The 15511-nt window shown below is 43.4% G+C and overlaps 2 protein-coding genes across 3 annotated transcripts in view; one reads left to right on the top strand and one right to left on the bottom strand.

Moving 5' to 3' along the window:
* Nucleotides 1-1116: 1116 nt before the first annotated feature.
* Nucleotides 1117-3150, bottom strand: LOC308518268 (calcium/calmodulin-dependent protein kinase kinase 2-like; the record flags this gene model as incomplete). The annotated part of the gene is made up of 2 exons (XM_081089919.1): nt 1117-1880; nt 3066-3150. 2 exons carry the CDS (start codon nt 3148-3150, stop codon nt 1117-1119), a joined length of 849 nt encoding a protein of 282 aa, XP_080946045.1.
* A 729-nt stretch (nt 3151-3879) lies between these two features.
* The window catches only part of DNAAF4 (dynein axonemal assembly factor 4), a gene marked incomplete at its 5' end in the record, with an annotated part of 30469 nt that continues 18837 nt past the window's right edge, over nt 3880-15511 (top strand). Inside the window, 4 exons of one of the 2 annotated variants that reach the window (XM_081112073.1) lie at nt 3880-4017; nt 4596-4743; nt 7375-7508; nt 12948-13176. In XM_081112073.1, the coding sequence (XP_080968199.1) occupies nt 3895-4017; nt 4596-4743; nt 7375-7508; nt 12948-13176 (634 nt within the window). The remainder of the gene's footprint in view (nt 4018-4595; nt 4744-7374; nt 7509-12947; nt 13177-15511) is intronic. The other variant, XM_081112074.1, reaches the window with a different exon arrangement.

The following is a 15511-nucleotide window of genomic DNA, read 5'->3' on the forward strand; positions in this document are numbered from 1 at the left end:
TCTATAATTTAAACTAAAATTGGGCTCAAAACCAACATAAGTATATCCAAGGACAAGAAGTATAGGAAGAAGGCAAAACCCATGCAGAAGTAGCAACCTGCATGACTCTGGGTCCAGACAGAAATTTGCAGTAAGAAGTTCTAATCTGGCAGGGTAATGAGGTCTTAAAAGTGCTACTACAGTACAAAACTGATGATATACAGTAATGTAACACCGAAAAGGAAATGTATAGCATTAGACAATTTTTAAGTCTAAAATACAATGAGCTAAGAATTTATCTCAAGAGGATAAAAGATCCTAAGGAAAGTAGAGGAAGGGAAAAAATAGGAAATAAGATATAAAACAAACACTGGACAGGAATAATAAAGCCACAAATCTGGTGATTTGTAAATCACCAAAGAATTGAAACAGTTAATTAGCATATTACACTTGGTTGAATTGGGGCCCCTAGGACACAAGTTGAAGGCAACTTAAAACTGCTAGAAAGAATAGGATGAACCCAGAAGAAAGAAAACTAAATGAAAGGCAAAAACCCAGTTTTTTTTTTTTATGGTATGTGAATTATATGTCAATAAAGCTGCATTTAAATCACAGAAATGGCTGCCTAGAGCTCCCAGCTGAGGCTGAGGTGGTGGGTCGGGCTCTGTGGGAAGAACTGTTACCCTGCCAGGCACTGGGGGGTGAGTGGCAGAAAAGGTGCAGGTTGTCATGTCAGACTTACAGGGACCGACATCCTCACCTGTCCCAGGAGGTGCTAACACTGACGCGGGTTTACGTTCGGAAGAGGGATGGCCATACCCGCCCCGGGGGCAGAGGATCTTACACAACTTGGCAGCAGGCGGGAAAGGGGACTTACTTCCTAGGTCTTAACCATCAGAGAAAGGGGGGATGCTGGAGAGGCAGCAGGCAGAGCCACAGATACAGCATGCCTGGGCGACCCAGAGCAGGGGCAGCCACGGTGCCACTGACAGGTCCTGAGCATAGGTGGGTGCCCGGCTGGGTCGTAGGACCTGAGTGGACTCATGGGCATTCCGGGTGGAGCGCCATGCACCTGCAGCCCCAGCTCACATGCACGCCTGCCGTCGGGTCCAAGCCCCTGGTGCCCTGCTTTTCAGTCTAGAGGCCCAAGGTGAGCCTGGGTGCAGCAGGAAGGCCCGTCCGCCGCCCACCAGCGTGGGGGTGCCCGTGCTCTGCAGCTGCCCCCGCCCCCAGGCCCCGGCAGAGGCTACTGCGCAGGCAGGCAGGCTTTACCTTGGACTCAGACAGGGGCTCCCATTCCCTGGTTGGTTTTTTGCTGAGCAGGTTTCCGGGCGCCGACAGCGAGCGTTCCTCCCACCGGCTGCAGTCAAACGGGTTCCCGAAGGAGCGTTTTCGAATCATGGTCTTCACCAGGATCTTGATCTCTGGCACCATGATCCTCGACTCGGGATTCTTATCCAACATGCGGGTGATGAGGTCCTTCAAGTCCTCAGCTATGTCGGGCTGGTCTGGAAATTCCAGGGCCTGACTCTTGATCTTACTGTGTAAACACATGATCCGCTCGTCCATGAATGGGCACTGGCCAAACACAAAGCAGTAGAGTGTCACACCCATGGCCCACACATCCAAGGCCTTCCCAGAGAAGATTTTCCGGGTCTCGGAGAGAGACTCGGGTGCCATGAAGGCAGGTGTGCCCACAGTGTTAGAGAGGAGCGCATCGCTGCCCTTGAACTCGTTGCTCACGCCGAAGTCCGCAATCTTAATGTGCCCATCTTCTCCGACCAAGAGGTTGGAAGGTTTGATGTCCCGGTGGATGATCTTCTGGTAGTGTAAGTACTCAATGCCTTTGATCAGATCCTGGAAGTAGAAACGGGCCTGGTCTTCAGAGAGCGAAAAACCCACTGTTAATAAAAATTTCAAAACATACGAAGAAACCTGATGATGAGAAAAACCAACATCTTTTAAAATTTCAATCCACTCAAGAGGAAAATAACAAAAATAGCCTGAAAAAGACTTTAAGTATGTTTCAGGATCCTGAAAGGTAAACTAGAGAGTAAAAATAAACATTATGAAACTTAACAAGTATGCATTCATTTAACATTTATTGAATTTGTTTAATGTATCAGGCACTGTACTAGATGCTGTAGCAGTAAATCAAACAACAACCACTCCAGATTTTTATTGTAAAGACACAAAATAAGTAAACTCTTAAAGTATGTTAGGGAATTCATGTAATGAAGAAATAAAAAAAAAGGGGGGGGGTTTAATGGGAATAAGGGCTGCTGGGGCTGGTAGGGCAAAAGACAAAGCTCATATTTTTTATTATCTTTCATAGATACATTACATCCCTTGTGTTTTTATATAGTGGGAGAATCTAGACTTTGAATTTTATATATTGCCCTGGCTGGGTAGCTCAGTTGGTTAGAGCATCGTCCTGATACCCCAAGGTTTCAGGTTCAGTCTTTGGTCAGCACACATACAATCAGCAACGAATGAATGCATAAAGAAGTGTGACAACAAAGTGATGTTTCTCTCTCCCCTTCTCTCTAAAATAAATAAATTAAACTTTATATAATAGGAATACATAAACCTTGTCTTTTAAAGACACAGGAGAGTTTGAAATAAAATGGTAAAAGTAGGAATAGAACGGAAGGGTGGGAGGAAAAGCCACAAAAAATAACATGAAAAAAGAAAATATGGATTGATTCATAGATTTTTGCACTTAGGGGGACAAGGGAAAAGAAGTCTAAGGTGGCCCCAGTGTTGAAAGTTACAGAACCTTGAGATGATGACCCACTGACATATTTGAGAAAGGTAGTGAGGGGGTGGCCTGTTTGGGGAAAAAGATGATGTTTTTTTTCTCCCCAAGTCTATTGCTTCTAAACGTTCCTCAAGGAATTTTTCAAGACCTTTGTAATCTGTGTGTAGCCTCCAAAAGTAAAAAGTTTAAAATCCAAAGCTTTAGATGGCTAATTAAAAAATTTTAGTCAATTTTCCTTAATTAGGTAACAAGTGCCTCATTTTCATGTAAATTCGATGTTTTTAACATCAGAGCCCAGTAATACTAGTCTATAAACCGGACCCACAGGAAGCAGCCCAGGGAATGAAGAGATCAGGATCCTCCGTGAGGTTCTGCCGCTGATCTCTGTGGCAATGGGGTAAGTGGTGCATAGATCTAGGATTCCCGTATGTCCTATGACTACATATATGATCCCTGCATTTCCTCCTCGCGCTGCAGTTCTAAGTCTCCCTCCTTAAGCAATAGTAAATGTATCCCCGTGAATTCAACTTATCCTGCGGTGGAGCTGCAGCCACGCATTTGTCAGGTGAGTCATGGGATCATGTCTCCCCAGTTCTCAAACCTGGAGCGAAGCCCACTTTACATGCTGTTGGTGGCCTGGCAGTGGATAGGATTTGAAGGACTCCAATCCTACAGGTAAGAGCCTCGACCAGGAAATGTCCAAAACAGGAACACCAAAGGGTGCCACCTCTCACAGCCTCCATCAGGACACACCAAAGGCCGGAGCTGCCAAGGCGCGCGGGCCTCGCACCTGCTTCTTGCGGGTCACGCTTTCCACCCCGTAAGCCCACGCTTTTTTATTTCACTTTCAGGCCAGAAGCTCTTTTCCTGCCTAAGCGGGTGTGGGCCCAAGTCTTCGGAGATTAGCTCGGACTTCAGGGAAGGAATGAGACCCTAGGAAGTGGTCTAAGGAGCCCGCCAGGACGCCCAGGCAGCCGGGAGGGGAGCGCGCCGGGTCTCAGGGGCGCGCCCGGGCCACGCTGGGAACGCTGGGCGCCTTGGCCCCGCCTGACCCGGAAGGGCTTGCGCGTGGTAACCCCGGCTTCCCTAGCAACCGAGCCTCCGTGCGAGTCCCAACCTGCTGCTGCGGCCTCTCGCTGGGTCCGCCTCCCGGGATGCCCCTGCAGGTCAGCGAGTACAGCTGGCAGCAGACGGAGACTGCGGTCTTCCTCTCCCTGCCCCTCCGGGGCGTCTGCGTCAGGGACGCGGACGTGTTCTGCACGGAAAACTACCTGAAGGTAGGAGCGCGAGTGCGCCCGCCGGCGCCCGGGGGTGTGCCCGAGGCTCCGCGAGTGCGCCCCTGTGCGCGCGCATCGGGCGCATCCTTGCACATGGCCTCCCTAAAAGTTAGTACCATTGAAACCAGCAACGAAGGAATTACACACAGGTGACACCAGATGTTATCGAGTCAGAGATTATTTTTATGCACAGCTTCCAACATATGCCTGGCGAATCTTTCACGACCTGGAATAAATTTATAGCATTTACTTAAAAAAATGATTGTGGCCCTAACTGGTATGGCTCAGTGGATAGAGCGTCGGCCTGCGAACTGAAGGGTCCCAGGTTCCATTCCAGTCAAGGGCAAGTACCTTGGTTGCAGGCACATTCCCAGTAGGGGGCGAGCAGGAGGCAGCTGAGAGATGTTTCTCTCTCATCAATGTTCCTAACCCTCTATCTAACCCTCTCCTTCTCTGTAAAAAAAAATCAATAAAATATTTTTAAAAAGAAAAAATGATTGTGGTTTCTATCACCTATTTCTTAACGGCTGTGTTTTTAATTTGTGGAACTAAATTAACTTTCCTCCCCTTCTGAATAGGTCAACTTTGCTCCATTTTTATTTGAGGTGTTTCTCTATGCTCCCATTGACGATGAGAGCAGCAAAGCCAAGATTGGGAATGATACTATTGTTTTCACCTTACATAAAAAAGAAGCCGTCATGTGGGAGGCCCTTTCTGTGTCAGGTGGTAAGTTCTTTATTGAAAGATGTTTTTATATTTTATACCTTTGAAAAAAGTTGTCTTTTTGAAACAAGTATGTTGCTCTTCTAGAAAAAAAATAGGCACACGATCATGATTTAAATGAGATAGTGCTTCAGCTGCCACTTAAATAACCTAAAAATTGAATGATTCAAAACTTAGAGCACATTAATAATTACTCTTGCTCTGGCCTATTTTTCTCAGTGGTTAGAGCGTCGGCCTGCAGACTGAAGGGTCCCGGGTGGATTCCCGGTCAAGGGCAGGGACCTTGGTGGCAGGCTCGGTAGGGTCCTGGTGTGTGTGGGAGGCAACCAGTCCATGTGTCTCTCCCCCTCCCTTCCATTCTCTCTCTCAAAAAAAAAAATCAATGGAAAAAATGTCCTCCAGTGAGGATTAACCACAAAATAATAATGATAATAAAATAATAACTCTTAAGCAGAAAATGTGGGCTTGCATATTCAGTGGATAAGGCCTTCTGGATATGACCTTTATTGAGCACTTATTTTGTACCAGGCATTAACACATCTGCTAATCCTCATGACAACCTATCACTTGGGTACACCCCACTGCCCGCCTTTTTTAAAGGTGAGGCTGCTGTGGCACTGAGGGTTTAGTAATTGACAAAGGTCACTCAACTAGTAAGTGTCAGGTTGACTACACCTATTTATTGACCCTGAAATGTGAATTTAATTTTATATGTCACAAAATATTATTATTAAATAATAGGGTTTTCCCCCCAACTTTTTAAAAATGTAAAAGTTATTCTTTGCTTTTGTGTTGTAGAGAAACAGACAGCAAGTTGGATTTGGCCATAGTTTGCCAACCTCAGATATAAACTAGTCAAAACAGTCATAAAATTAATTTACATAACAGATAATGAACATTGACTTTTACTTCAGAAATCAGATTACAATTTAGTGAAATTATTTCTTTAACAAACTTTTTTTTACATGAAGTATTGTGGAACTCCAGTGTAAAGCCTATTTTCTTCATTATTCAAAACATATTTGTTTCATTTTTTCCTTCTTGATACACTTTTCATTTCTTTTAGATGTGGAACATTTTATTTGAAAAGTTGATGTTCTTTTCATTATTTCTGCTCCTGTAGCTGATCCAATTGTCTTCCCCCTGACACTAAGCAGGAGCAGAGTTGAGGAGAGGCTCCAGGCCGAATTCTAGCCCTAAGTTCCAGCCAAGACCTTGCATGAATAAAAATTACATACCTTTTACTTACCTCTAACTGAAACTTAACAGTCCCTTCAATTGTGAATGTAGATAACAAACAGCAGCACTATCAACAAAAATCACAAATATGTTCATATCACAGGTACCTGTCTTTTATACTCATTGCTTGGAAGTTATAGTATTAGACTTGTTGCTATATATTATTTAATGCATTAATAAAGAAGCATGCAATAGTATATCAGATGTATTTTTTAATATTTGTAAATGTTTTAATGTAATTATCTTTCTTTGTAATCCTGTGTTTTCTATTTCATACATTTAAAAACATTATGGCCCGTCTGGCGTGGCTCAGTGGTTGAACATCGACCTATGAACCAGGACGTCATGGTTTGATTCCTGGTCAGGGCACATGCCCGGGTTGGGGGCTCAATCCCCAGTGTGTGGTGTGCAGGAGGCAGCTGATCAATGATTCTCTCATCATTGATGTTTCTATCTCTCCCTCTCCATTCCTCTCTGAAATCAATAAAAATATATATTTTAAAAAAATATTATGAGAGGTCTATAAGGCTTTACTAGTAACTATTCTGCCAAAGGATCTGCCTCACCAAAAAGGTTAGGAACCCCTGCCTAGGACCTGCTTCATCCCCGCTCCTCCCTCCACTCTACTCTCCCCCAGGTCACCCTTTCCCCTCAAGTTTCTTCTCCTGTTTTTTTGCCCCTCAAAGTCTAGCTAGCTCCTTTCCTGATCCCACTTCCCCTAAGGTAAGTGACCCCCTCCCTAATGGGTTGCAGCCTGTGTGTAAAACTCATAAAAATAATTGTGAATGGTAAAATTCTATATATAACAAGTCGTGTTACTTTATAATTTTTCCTAGGGCTGACTCTGTACTCATCATATGTGTAAATTACCTTTTATGTTTGTAAAGGTGATTGATCATATCAGATAGTCTCAACTCATTTGTTTTCTAGACCTCATAGTGCTGATTTATTGTGATCAGGTTTATAAGCAAATAGCTTTCTCAACAGAGAGGAGGATATATGTGTTTCTCCTCAGCTTGTCTCCTCCCTCTACCTTTCCTTCTCCCTCTCTGATCCCCTCTCATTCTGCTATCCTTTCCCTCTTATGCCTCTCTGTTCCCTCTCTCTCCCTCCCTGCCCCCCTCATTTCCCCTTTTATTACCCCCCTCCGTTATTCCTCTTCTCTCTCATTCAAATTCTCCCCCACCCCCTTATTCTGTAGTAATTACTATACAGTTACTCGCTTACATTTTAATGTTAGCTTCTTGGCCAGTTTAATATTAAAAACATTTTCACTTCTCCATGTGAAGTGGGGTCCAAAAAATATATCATCCCGAGTCATAATCTTAAGCATTTCTTTCCTAAATAAAACAAATTTATCAGAATCCCAATTTAGTGATATTCCTTATGTTTCAGTTGACAAAGAGACGATGCAAAAAATAAGAGAAAAATCTATTTTAAAAGCACAAGAAAGAGCAAAAGAAGCTACAGAAGCAAAAGCTGCAGCTAGGCGGGAAGATCAAAAATATGCACTAAATGTCATGATGAAGGTAAGCTGCAAGTAGAAAAGTCCTCTTATTAAAGAGATGATAATAAAATGGACACATATGTAATACCCTTTGTAATACTTTAAGCAATAAAAAAAAAAGAGAGATGATAATAGACATGTAAGGATAAGTAGTCCTAACCACTATACTTCCTCACCTCTTGGTTCATACTTTGGTCATTGGACTTACTAATAACTAAGTTATATAAGTTATCTACTGCTTACATGTGTTCCTGAAAATATTTATGAAAGTTGAGGGTATAAATGTTGAATAAAATAGATTTACTTGTTTCAGTGAGAATTTTCTATTTCCAGGGGAGTCAGAAGTGATAAGGTTTCATGGTGTATTTTACCTCTTTCTTACTCTTGGGATAATGAACACACTAATTTAAAGCAAGAAAAACACTAAATATTGACAAATTAACATCTTTTCAACTGTTGAGGATTTCAAGTTAAAGCTTCAATCAGCAATATTTTTTTGAGATATAATTCACACACCATACAATTCACCCATTTAAAGTTTACAGTTCATTGGTTTTTAGTATGTATAGAGTTGTGCAGCCATCATCACAATCAATTTTAGAACATTTTCATCACCCCAAAAAGAAACCCCAGTCTAGCCAGTTTGGCTTAGTGGTCAGAGAGTCTGCCTGTGGACTGAAGGGACTTGGGTTCGATTCTGGTCAAGGGCATGTACCTCTTTTGCAGGCTCTGTTGATCCCCAGCACTGGTTGGGGTATATGGGGGAGGCAACCAATCAGTGTCTCTCTCACATCAATGTTTCTCTCTCTGTATCTGTCTCTAACCCTCCCTTCCACTCTCTGGAAAAATCAATGAAAAAAATATCCTTGGGTGAGGATTAACATACATACATACATACATACATAAGTATTTTTTAGTAACTTGCATAGACTTGTGGAATCAATCTAGTCTCCCTTGGATATACAGCTGCTGATGTCTATGCTAAGGTTTTTAGTTCATATTTTTTTAGACTAGCTTCCTTAGAGGGTCTTCCCTTTGTCTGTATAGCTTAGTTGTTAGCTAATGATTTGGGCAGAGGTGGTAAAGGCTCCACCCTTTGCCAATTGATGTATGTGTAGGTTTGAGAATACCTTCAAATTTGGAGCCAGTTCTCATGCCTCCTTGGCTTCATTTTATGCCTGTTTTCCTCAGGTCTTCCCCATAAATACATAGCTTTCTGTTTAGCCAGGGTTGTATGGGGAGTTTATCACAGATTTTCTATAGCTCTCTCATTTATATGATCTTTATGTGAATTTTCTGTCTAGTCAGGCACTTGCCCTAACCAGGAACACAACCTCAGACCTCAACTGCAAATTTTCCCTGTTCATTCATTCCCAACCAAGTCTACTGCTTTTATCCACCAAAGCCACAGGGTTTGGCTGCCCCACCCTGAAGTGGGTCCACCCTTTTGGCCAACAAAGCTTCTTTTTTTAAGTTTTATTTTATTGTTGTTGTTGCTAGCTTCATGTTGGTAACTGCCAGTCTTGTTGTTCTAGCTGGAAGCTGGTGGTTGAGAGCAACCTCAGGCAGGAGAGCACTGTCTCCCACTGTTCTTACCTGTAACTTCTGCAGTTTTTCCAAAATAAACACTTCTCAATTTGCAGGCTGTCTTTGGTTAACTTCCAGTGCCTTGAAATGGTTGTTTTTGATAGATTTGTCCAGTTTTATACTTGACTAGAGGCCTGGTACACAAAATTCGTGCACTTCTGGGGGGGGAGTCCCTCAGCCCATCCTGTGCCCTCTTGCAGTCCAGGAGCCCTTGGGGGATGTCTGACTGCTGACTTAGGCCCGCTCCCTGACTAAACCGGCAGTTGGACATTCTTAGTGCTGTCACGGAGGTGGTGAGGCTCCTGCCACTGCCGCTGCGCTTGTCAGTCGTGAGCCTGGCTTCTGGCTGAGCAGCACTCCCCCTGTGGGAGCGCACTGACCACCAGGGGGCAGCTTCTGCATTGAGCGTCTGCCCCCTAATGGTCAGTGTGCATTATAGTGACTGGTCATTCCACTGTTTGGTCTGTTTGCATATTAGCCTTTTATTATATAGGATATTTGTAGGTGGGAACTGCCAGCCTCTTCATGCCTCTATAAAACTGGAACATTTTCTTTTGCGGATGAATTTTACATTTATCAGAAGTCTAAGAAGTCCTCTTGGTATTTTGATTAGATTTATGTTGACTTTAGAGATTCATTTGCCATTAACATATTTACAATAATGAGATTTCCCTCCAGGAACATGGCATTTATTTCCATTTCTTCAGACTTACTTTATATCCCTAGCAAAATTATTTAACATACATGAGACTTGCTCATCTATATATATAAAAGGCTAATATGCAAAGTATCCCCTCGGGAGTTTGACCAGGAGACCAATCACTCGCTATGATGTGTGCTGACCACCAGGGGGCAGCGCAGGACATGGCAGGCGACCAGTGGCAGCAGCGGTACGCTGAGGGAGCAAGGGAAGGAGGAGGCAGGGGAACCATGCCATGGCAGCACATAGGTGGTTAGGGAAGGAGGAGGCGGAGAGGCAGGGAGGTGGGGGGAACCGTGCAGTGGCGGCATATGGGTGGGCAACAAGGGAAGGAGGGGGCAGGGAGGCGAAGAACCTGATTGGCCCTGATCACTGGCCATTCCTAGGGACCCTACCTGTGCACAAATTTCATGCACCAGGCCTCTAGTATTTCATAAAGCTTATTCTTAGCCTTTTTAAGGTTTTTCTGTCAGTTACTAATGAATGATTTTCCACTGTATTTTTCTAATTGTTTATTGCCAGTTTGTAAGTCAGTTTGTTTTTATGAGTTTGTATGAGAGATCTTGTAAGTGAATGCCTTGCTGAACTTACTTTCTGGTTGCAATAGTTTGTCAGTTTGTTATTTTGGTTCTTTTAAATAGTCTATCATATTATTTGCAACTAATGACAGTTCTATCTCCTTATAATCCATATTTATATTTCTTATTTTTAAAAATCTATTGTATAGGTTATCTCTAGGAAAATAGTAGGCATACTGGCCTTAGTGACGTTGCTACTAGTATTTCCAATGCTTCTTCATGAAATTGGACATTGTATGGGTCCTTTTAGCAAGCTAAATTTTTTCTGTTGTTTCAGGTATCAACTGATATTTTGCCATGTACTGAGGTCATGTTGTTTTTCCCTTTAGATTTCTTAGTATCATAAATAAGAAACACCCTATTTGATCAAGATCAATTATTTAATATTTTCCTCAGATTAGTGTGCTAATATTTTATTTATGGATTTTTGCATATAGTTTATAAGTAACATCTATAATAATAAAAGCATAATATGCAAATCGACCAGACGGCTGAACAGTAGAATGACTGACCTGATGACCTTCCGGACGAAGCCGGGGTTGTGAGGGCCGAGGCAGCCACCGGGGTTGCAGCAGCTGGGGCTGCAAAGGCCTACTCTTGCATGAATTTTGTGCATTGGGCCTCTAGTTGGTTTATAAAGAATATTGCCTTGATAAACCACTCATTCTAAATTAAAAGAAATATAGACTTTCTCTTCAGGAATTACTCATCCATCTCCTATTAGTTAAAGTTGCTGTCTGTAGTAAGCTAATATCCCATACTTTATGGCACCCTTTTTTGTCAATACAAAGAACTTAAAATTCAGTTTCTTCATGTGTGATGATAGTTTTTCTAGCCTTCTGAGTTTTTCTGTTACTAAACATTCCTCCTTTATGTGGTATATTCCCCATATTACTTTGTTTTTAAAGAAGAGAACTTCAAGGATTGTTTAACATCTTTCTTTGTTTCTCTTTGATGTAGATAGCCTCTCTGTTCCTTTTATCGTAGCTGTATGGTATTACCTTCCTCAGGTTTTTCTCTTCTTTCTAGTTTCTTCTGTCACATGCTCTGTGAAGCCTTTCTTGGTCCTTCTTCTTCCCCTTGACTCCCTCAAGAGTTATACAATTTTTTTTTGTTTTTAAGTTAACTTATTACAAACTAAATTACATATGTATAAATATCCCTTAACTACATATTGGCTAAAATAACAGAACTTGCCTGTTTCTTTTGATTACAAGAATAGTCTCCTTTTTGGTAATTAAGACTGTCTTAGCAGTTTTTAAAACTTCAAAATTCAGTCCACTTGCAGAGATTATGAAGAGTGAGGGTGTTCTGACTTTTCACAGACTTTTCTCTTCTTCCATGTGTTAGGGAAGAAAGGAAGGAAGGCAAACATATTATTATACTGGGTGACGTTGTCATCTTCTCCTTTTAGGTGGTGGCTGCCTCTGGCCAACACTGACTGGTCATCATGCCCTGTTGTCAGGCACCAAAAGCTGGCTCATGGTTACATGCAGATTCTTCCTGGCCCAACCTATTGGCAGCTCTTTGAACACGTAGTAATTAGCATCTTTTGTGCTTAGTTTAGGCCTGAGGTGCAATTCTGGGACTACAGGAAACTCCTGTTCAGTAATCTGAAATGTATTTTAAAGTCAGTGCTACACAGTTCAATAGGAAAATAGCCAATCTTCCAAAAGAGGGTATGGTATTTATTCATGCAGATGTTACAGAGCACTTCTTCAGGATAGTTTTCAAACCAGTAAGTTAATTCTATGTCTAAAAATAATTCAGCCTTTAGGAAACTTGGTCCCAGCTTGTCATTCCTTTGCTGTGCCAGATGTATTATTTAAATGTATATTAATTTAAATGTAAATTAATGAAACATAAAATTAAAAATCACTTTTTTGGTCTTTTTTATCAATCTTCACCCAAGGATATATTTTCCATTGCCTTTTTTTAAAATAAAAGAATGGAAGGGAGAGAGATATTGATGTTAGAGAGATACATCAGTCAGTTGCCTCTCACATGTGTCCCAACCAGGAGATCGAACCTGCAACCCAGGTATGTGCCCTTGACCATACAAGGGCACAGTTGCCAAGACCCTTCGGTGTTCGGGTCAATGCTCTAACCACTGATCACACCGGCTAGGGCCAAACTAGTCACATTTTACATGCTCAATTAGCAACACGTGGTAGCAGCTACTGACTTGGATTGCACAGAACGTTACCATCATCGAAAAAAGTTTTGTCAGACACTGCTTCTCTAGAGGAGAGAGGTATGAATTTTTGTTCTCCAAAGGAGAAAGATGCGAATATTTTTATTTTTTATTTATTTTAATCCTCGTATGAGGGCATGTTTTTATTTATTTTAGAGAGAGGAAGGTAGAGAGAGAGAAACATTGATGTGAGACAGAAACAACAATTGGTTGCCCCTATATGTGCCCCAACCGGGGATCAACCAGTAATCAGACCTGCAACCTGGGCATGTTGCAGGGAACTGAACCTGAGACCCTTCTCTTTCTCTTTCTCCCTCTCCCTTCCTCTCTCTTGAAAATCAATAAAAACATGTCCTTGGGTGAGGGTTTAAAAAAAAGTTTTTGTAATTGTAATTTTTACAGATTGAAGATGAAGAGAGGGGAAAAATAGAACGTATGAAAGAAAATGAACGGATAAAAGCAACTAAAGAATTGGAAGCCTGGAAAAAACATCGAAGTAAAGCTGAAGAACAAAAAATAATTCAAAGAGAAGATAAGTTACACCAACAAGAAAAACAAATAGAAGAGGGAAAGAAATTAAAACATAAAAGTTTTCCTAGAAATTCGACATCGAGAAATCTTGCCACAAAAGGTACAATAATTACTTTAATACTTTCTGGGAAAGTGAGCCCTGGTGGTGAAGTATATAGGTTGTTGTTGTAATCAATTTACAATATTTGGTCATATTGAGAATAGTATTGCAAAAAAAAAAAGAATGAGGTGAAATTTATTTTTTTATTTTAGGAAGTAGTGAAGTTTTTATAAAATGAGCAAGGATTCAGTATTGATTTTGTTTGTGTGCTTTCTTTTGAAATTTATGCAGGTATTGTTAAATATGTATTTAATTCACATCCAAAAAGTCTTGCAGTGGCCTGGCTGGTGTGGCTCGGTAGTTGGTCTTCAACCCATAAAGCAGGAGGTCACAGTTTGATTCCTGGTCAGGGAACATGCTTGGGTTGTGGTCTCCATCCCCAGCGTGGGGCATGCAGGAGGCAGCCGATCACTGATTCTCTTTCATCATTGACGTTTCTCTCTATCCCTCTCCCTTACTCTCTGAAATCAATATATATATATATATATATATATATATATATATATATATATCCAGTGATAGCAGGAAAATATATCTATATATATATATATATATATATATATATATTTAAAAGTATTGGAGTAGACTGTCAGTGCCAGAGATATTCATTTATTCCTTTAGAGATAATAAACTAGGAATTTTGTTAAAAGATTTTTCCTCACATGACTTAGGAAGATGAATACTACTAAGCAAACTTAATATCAAGCAAACAAGGCTTCTTCTGGACTTGGATCCTGATGTGTTCAAAAATAGTTAAAAGAACATGTTTCTTTATTGAAAGCTAAGAGTTTGATTTTATCTCAGAATATTAAACTTTGTTTTGTGTATATTTAGCAAATGGAGAATTTTGTAGTAAAATCACTTATGTAATTATCTACACTAATAAAAGAGAAAAATGGTAATTGGCGTATGGCGCTACCCTTTTCATTGGCTAATCAGGGCTATATGCAAATTAACTGCCAACTAAGATGGCAGTTAACTGCCAACAAAGATGGCAGCTAATTTGCATATGTAGGCACAATGCAGGGAGGCGAAAGGGAAAGCAGGAAGAAGCCCCCTGCCACTGACAGTGATCAGAAACCAAGGGGGGAGCTAAGAGCTGGGGGGCAGGGCAAAGGCGGCCCTGGGGCCGCCTTTGCCCTGCCCCCCAGCCATGATCGGAGAATCAGGTGCCTTTGCCGCCCTGGCCAGTGATAGCAGGAAGTAGGGGTGGAGCCAGTGATGGGAGCTGGGCACAGTCGAAGCTGGCAGTCCCGGGAGCTAGGGGTCCCTTTCCTGGGCCTAAAGCGGACCCCACGATCGCGGGGCTGCTGCAGCTGCGGGTCCCCGCTGCCCGGGCTGGACGCCTAGGCCAGAGACGTTAGGCCTGGGCAGGGGCAGAGCGGGAGATTGCGGGGAGCTGGGAGTCCCCTGCCCAGGCCTAATGCCTTGGCCAGAGGCGTTAGGCCTGGGCAGGGGCAGAGCCTGCAACCGCGGGGAGCTGGGCCAGAGACGTTAGGCCTGGGCAAGGGCAGAGTGGGAGATCGCAGGGAGCTGGGAGTCCCCTGCCCAGGCCTAACGCCTCGGCCAGAGGTGTTAGGCCTGGGCAGGGGCAGAGCGGGAGATCACAGGGAGCTGGGAGGCCCCTGCCCAGGCCTGACACCTCTGCCGGAGGCCTCAGGCCTGGTCAAGGGGCCGATCCGGTGATTGGTGATCGGAGGGTGATGAGGGTCAACTCCTCTGGCTGAGGCATCAGGCCTGGGCGGGGGCTGGGGGTCCCCTGCCCAGGCCTGATGCCTGGGCCAGAGGCATCAGGCCTGGGTGGGGGGCGGAGCCGGGGATTGGAGGGATATGATGGTCCCCTTGCCCAGGCCTGAAGCCTGGGTGAGAGGCGTCAGGCTTGGGCGGGGGGGTGGAGCAAGCGATCAGAGGGAGATGGGGGTCCCCTGCCCAGGCATGATTCCTGGGCCAGAGGCATCAGGCCTGGGCTGGGGGCAGAACCAGTGATGGGGGGAAATGAGGGTCCCCTGCCCAGGCCTGACGCCTCTGTCAGAGGCGTCAGTCCTGGGCAAGGGGCCGATCCTGTGATTGGAGGGTGATGGGGGTCAACACCTGAGGGCTCCCAGTATGTGAGAGGGGGCAGGCTGGGCTGAGGGACACTCCCCCCCACACACACTCAGTGCACGAATTTCGTGCACCGGGCCCCTAGTCCTATATAATAAAAGCCTAATATGCAAATTATCCCCTCGGGCAGTCGTTTGACTGGGAGACCTGGAGTTTGACCGCTCACTATGATGTGCACTGACCACCAGGGGGCGGCATGCTGCGACCTCTCATTGGCTACCTGGGGGCAGGG

Source organism: Myotis nattereri (genome assembly GCF_964212035.1).
Source record: "Myotis nattereri genome assembly, chromosome: 1".
Lineage (NCBI taxonomy): Eukaryota > Metazoa > Chordata > Mammalia > Chiroptera > Vespertilionidae > Myotis > Myotis nattereri.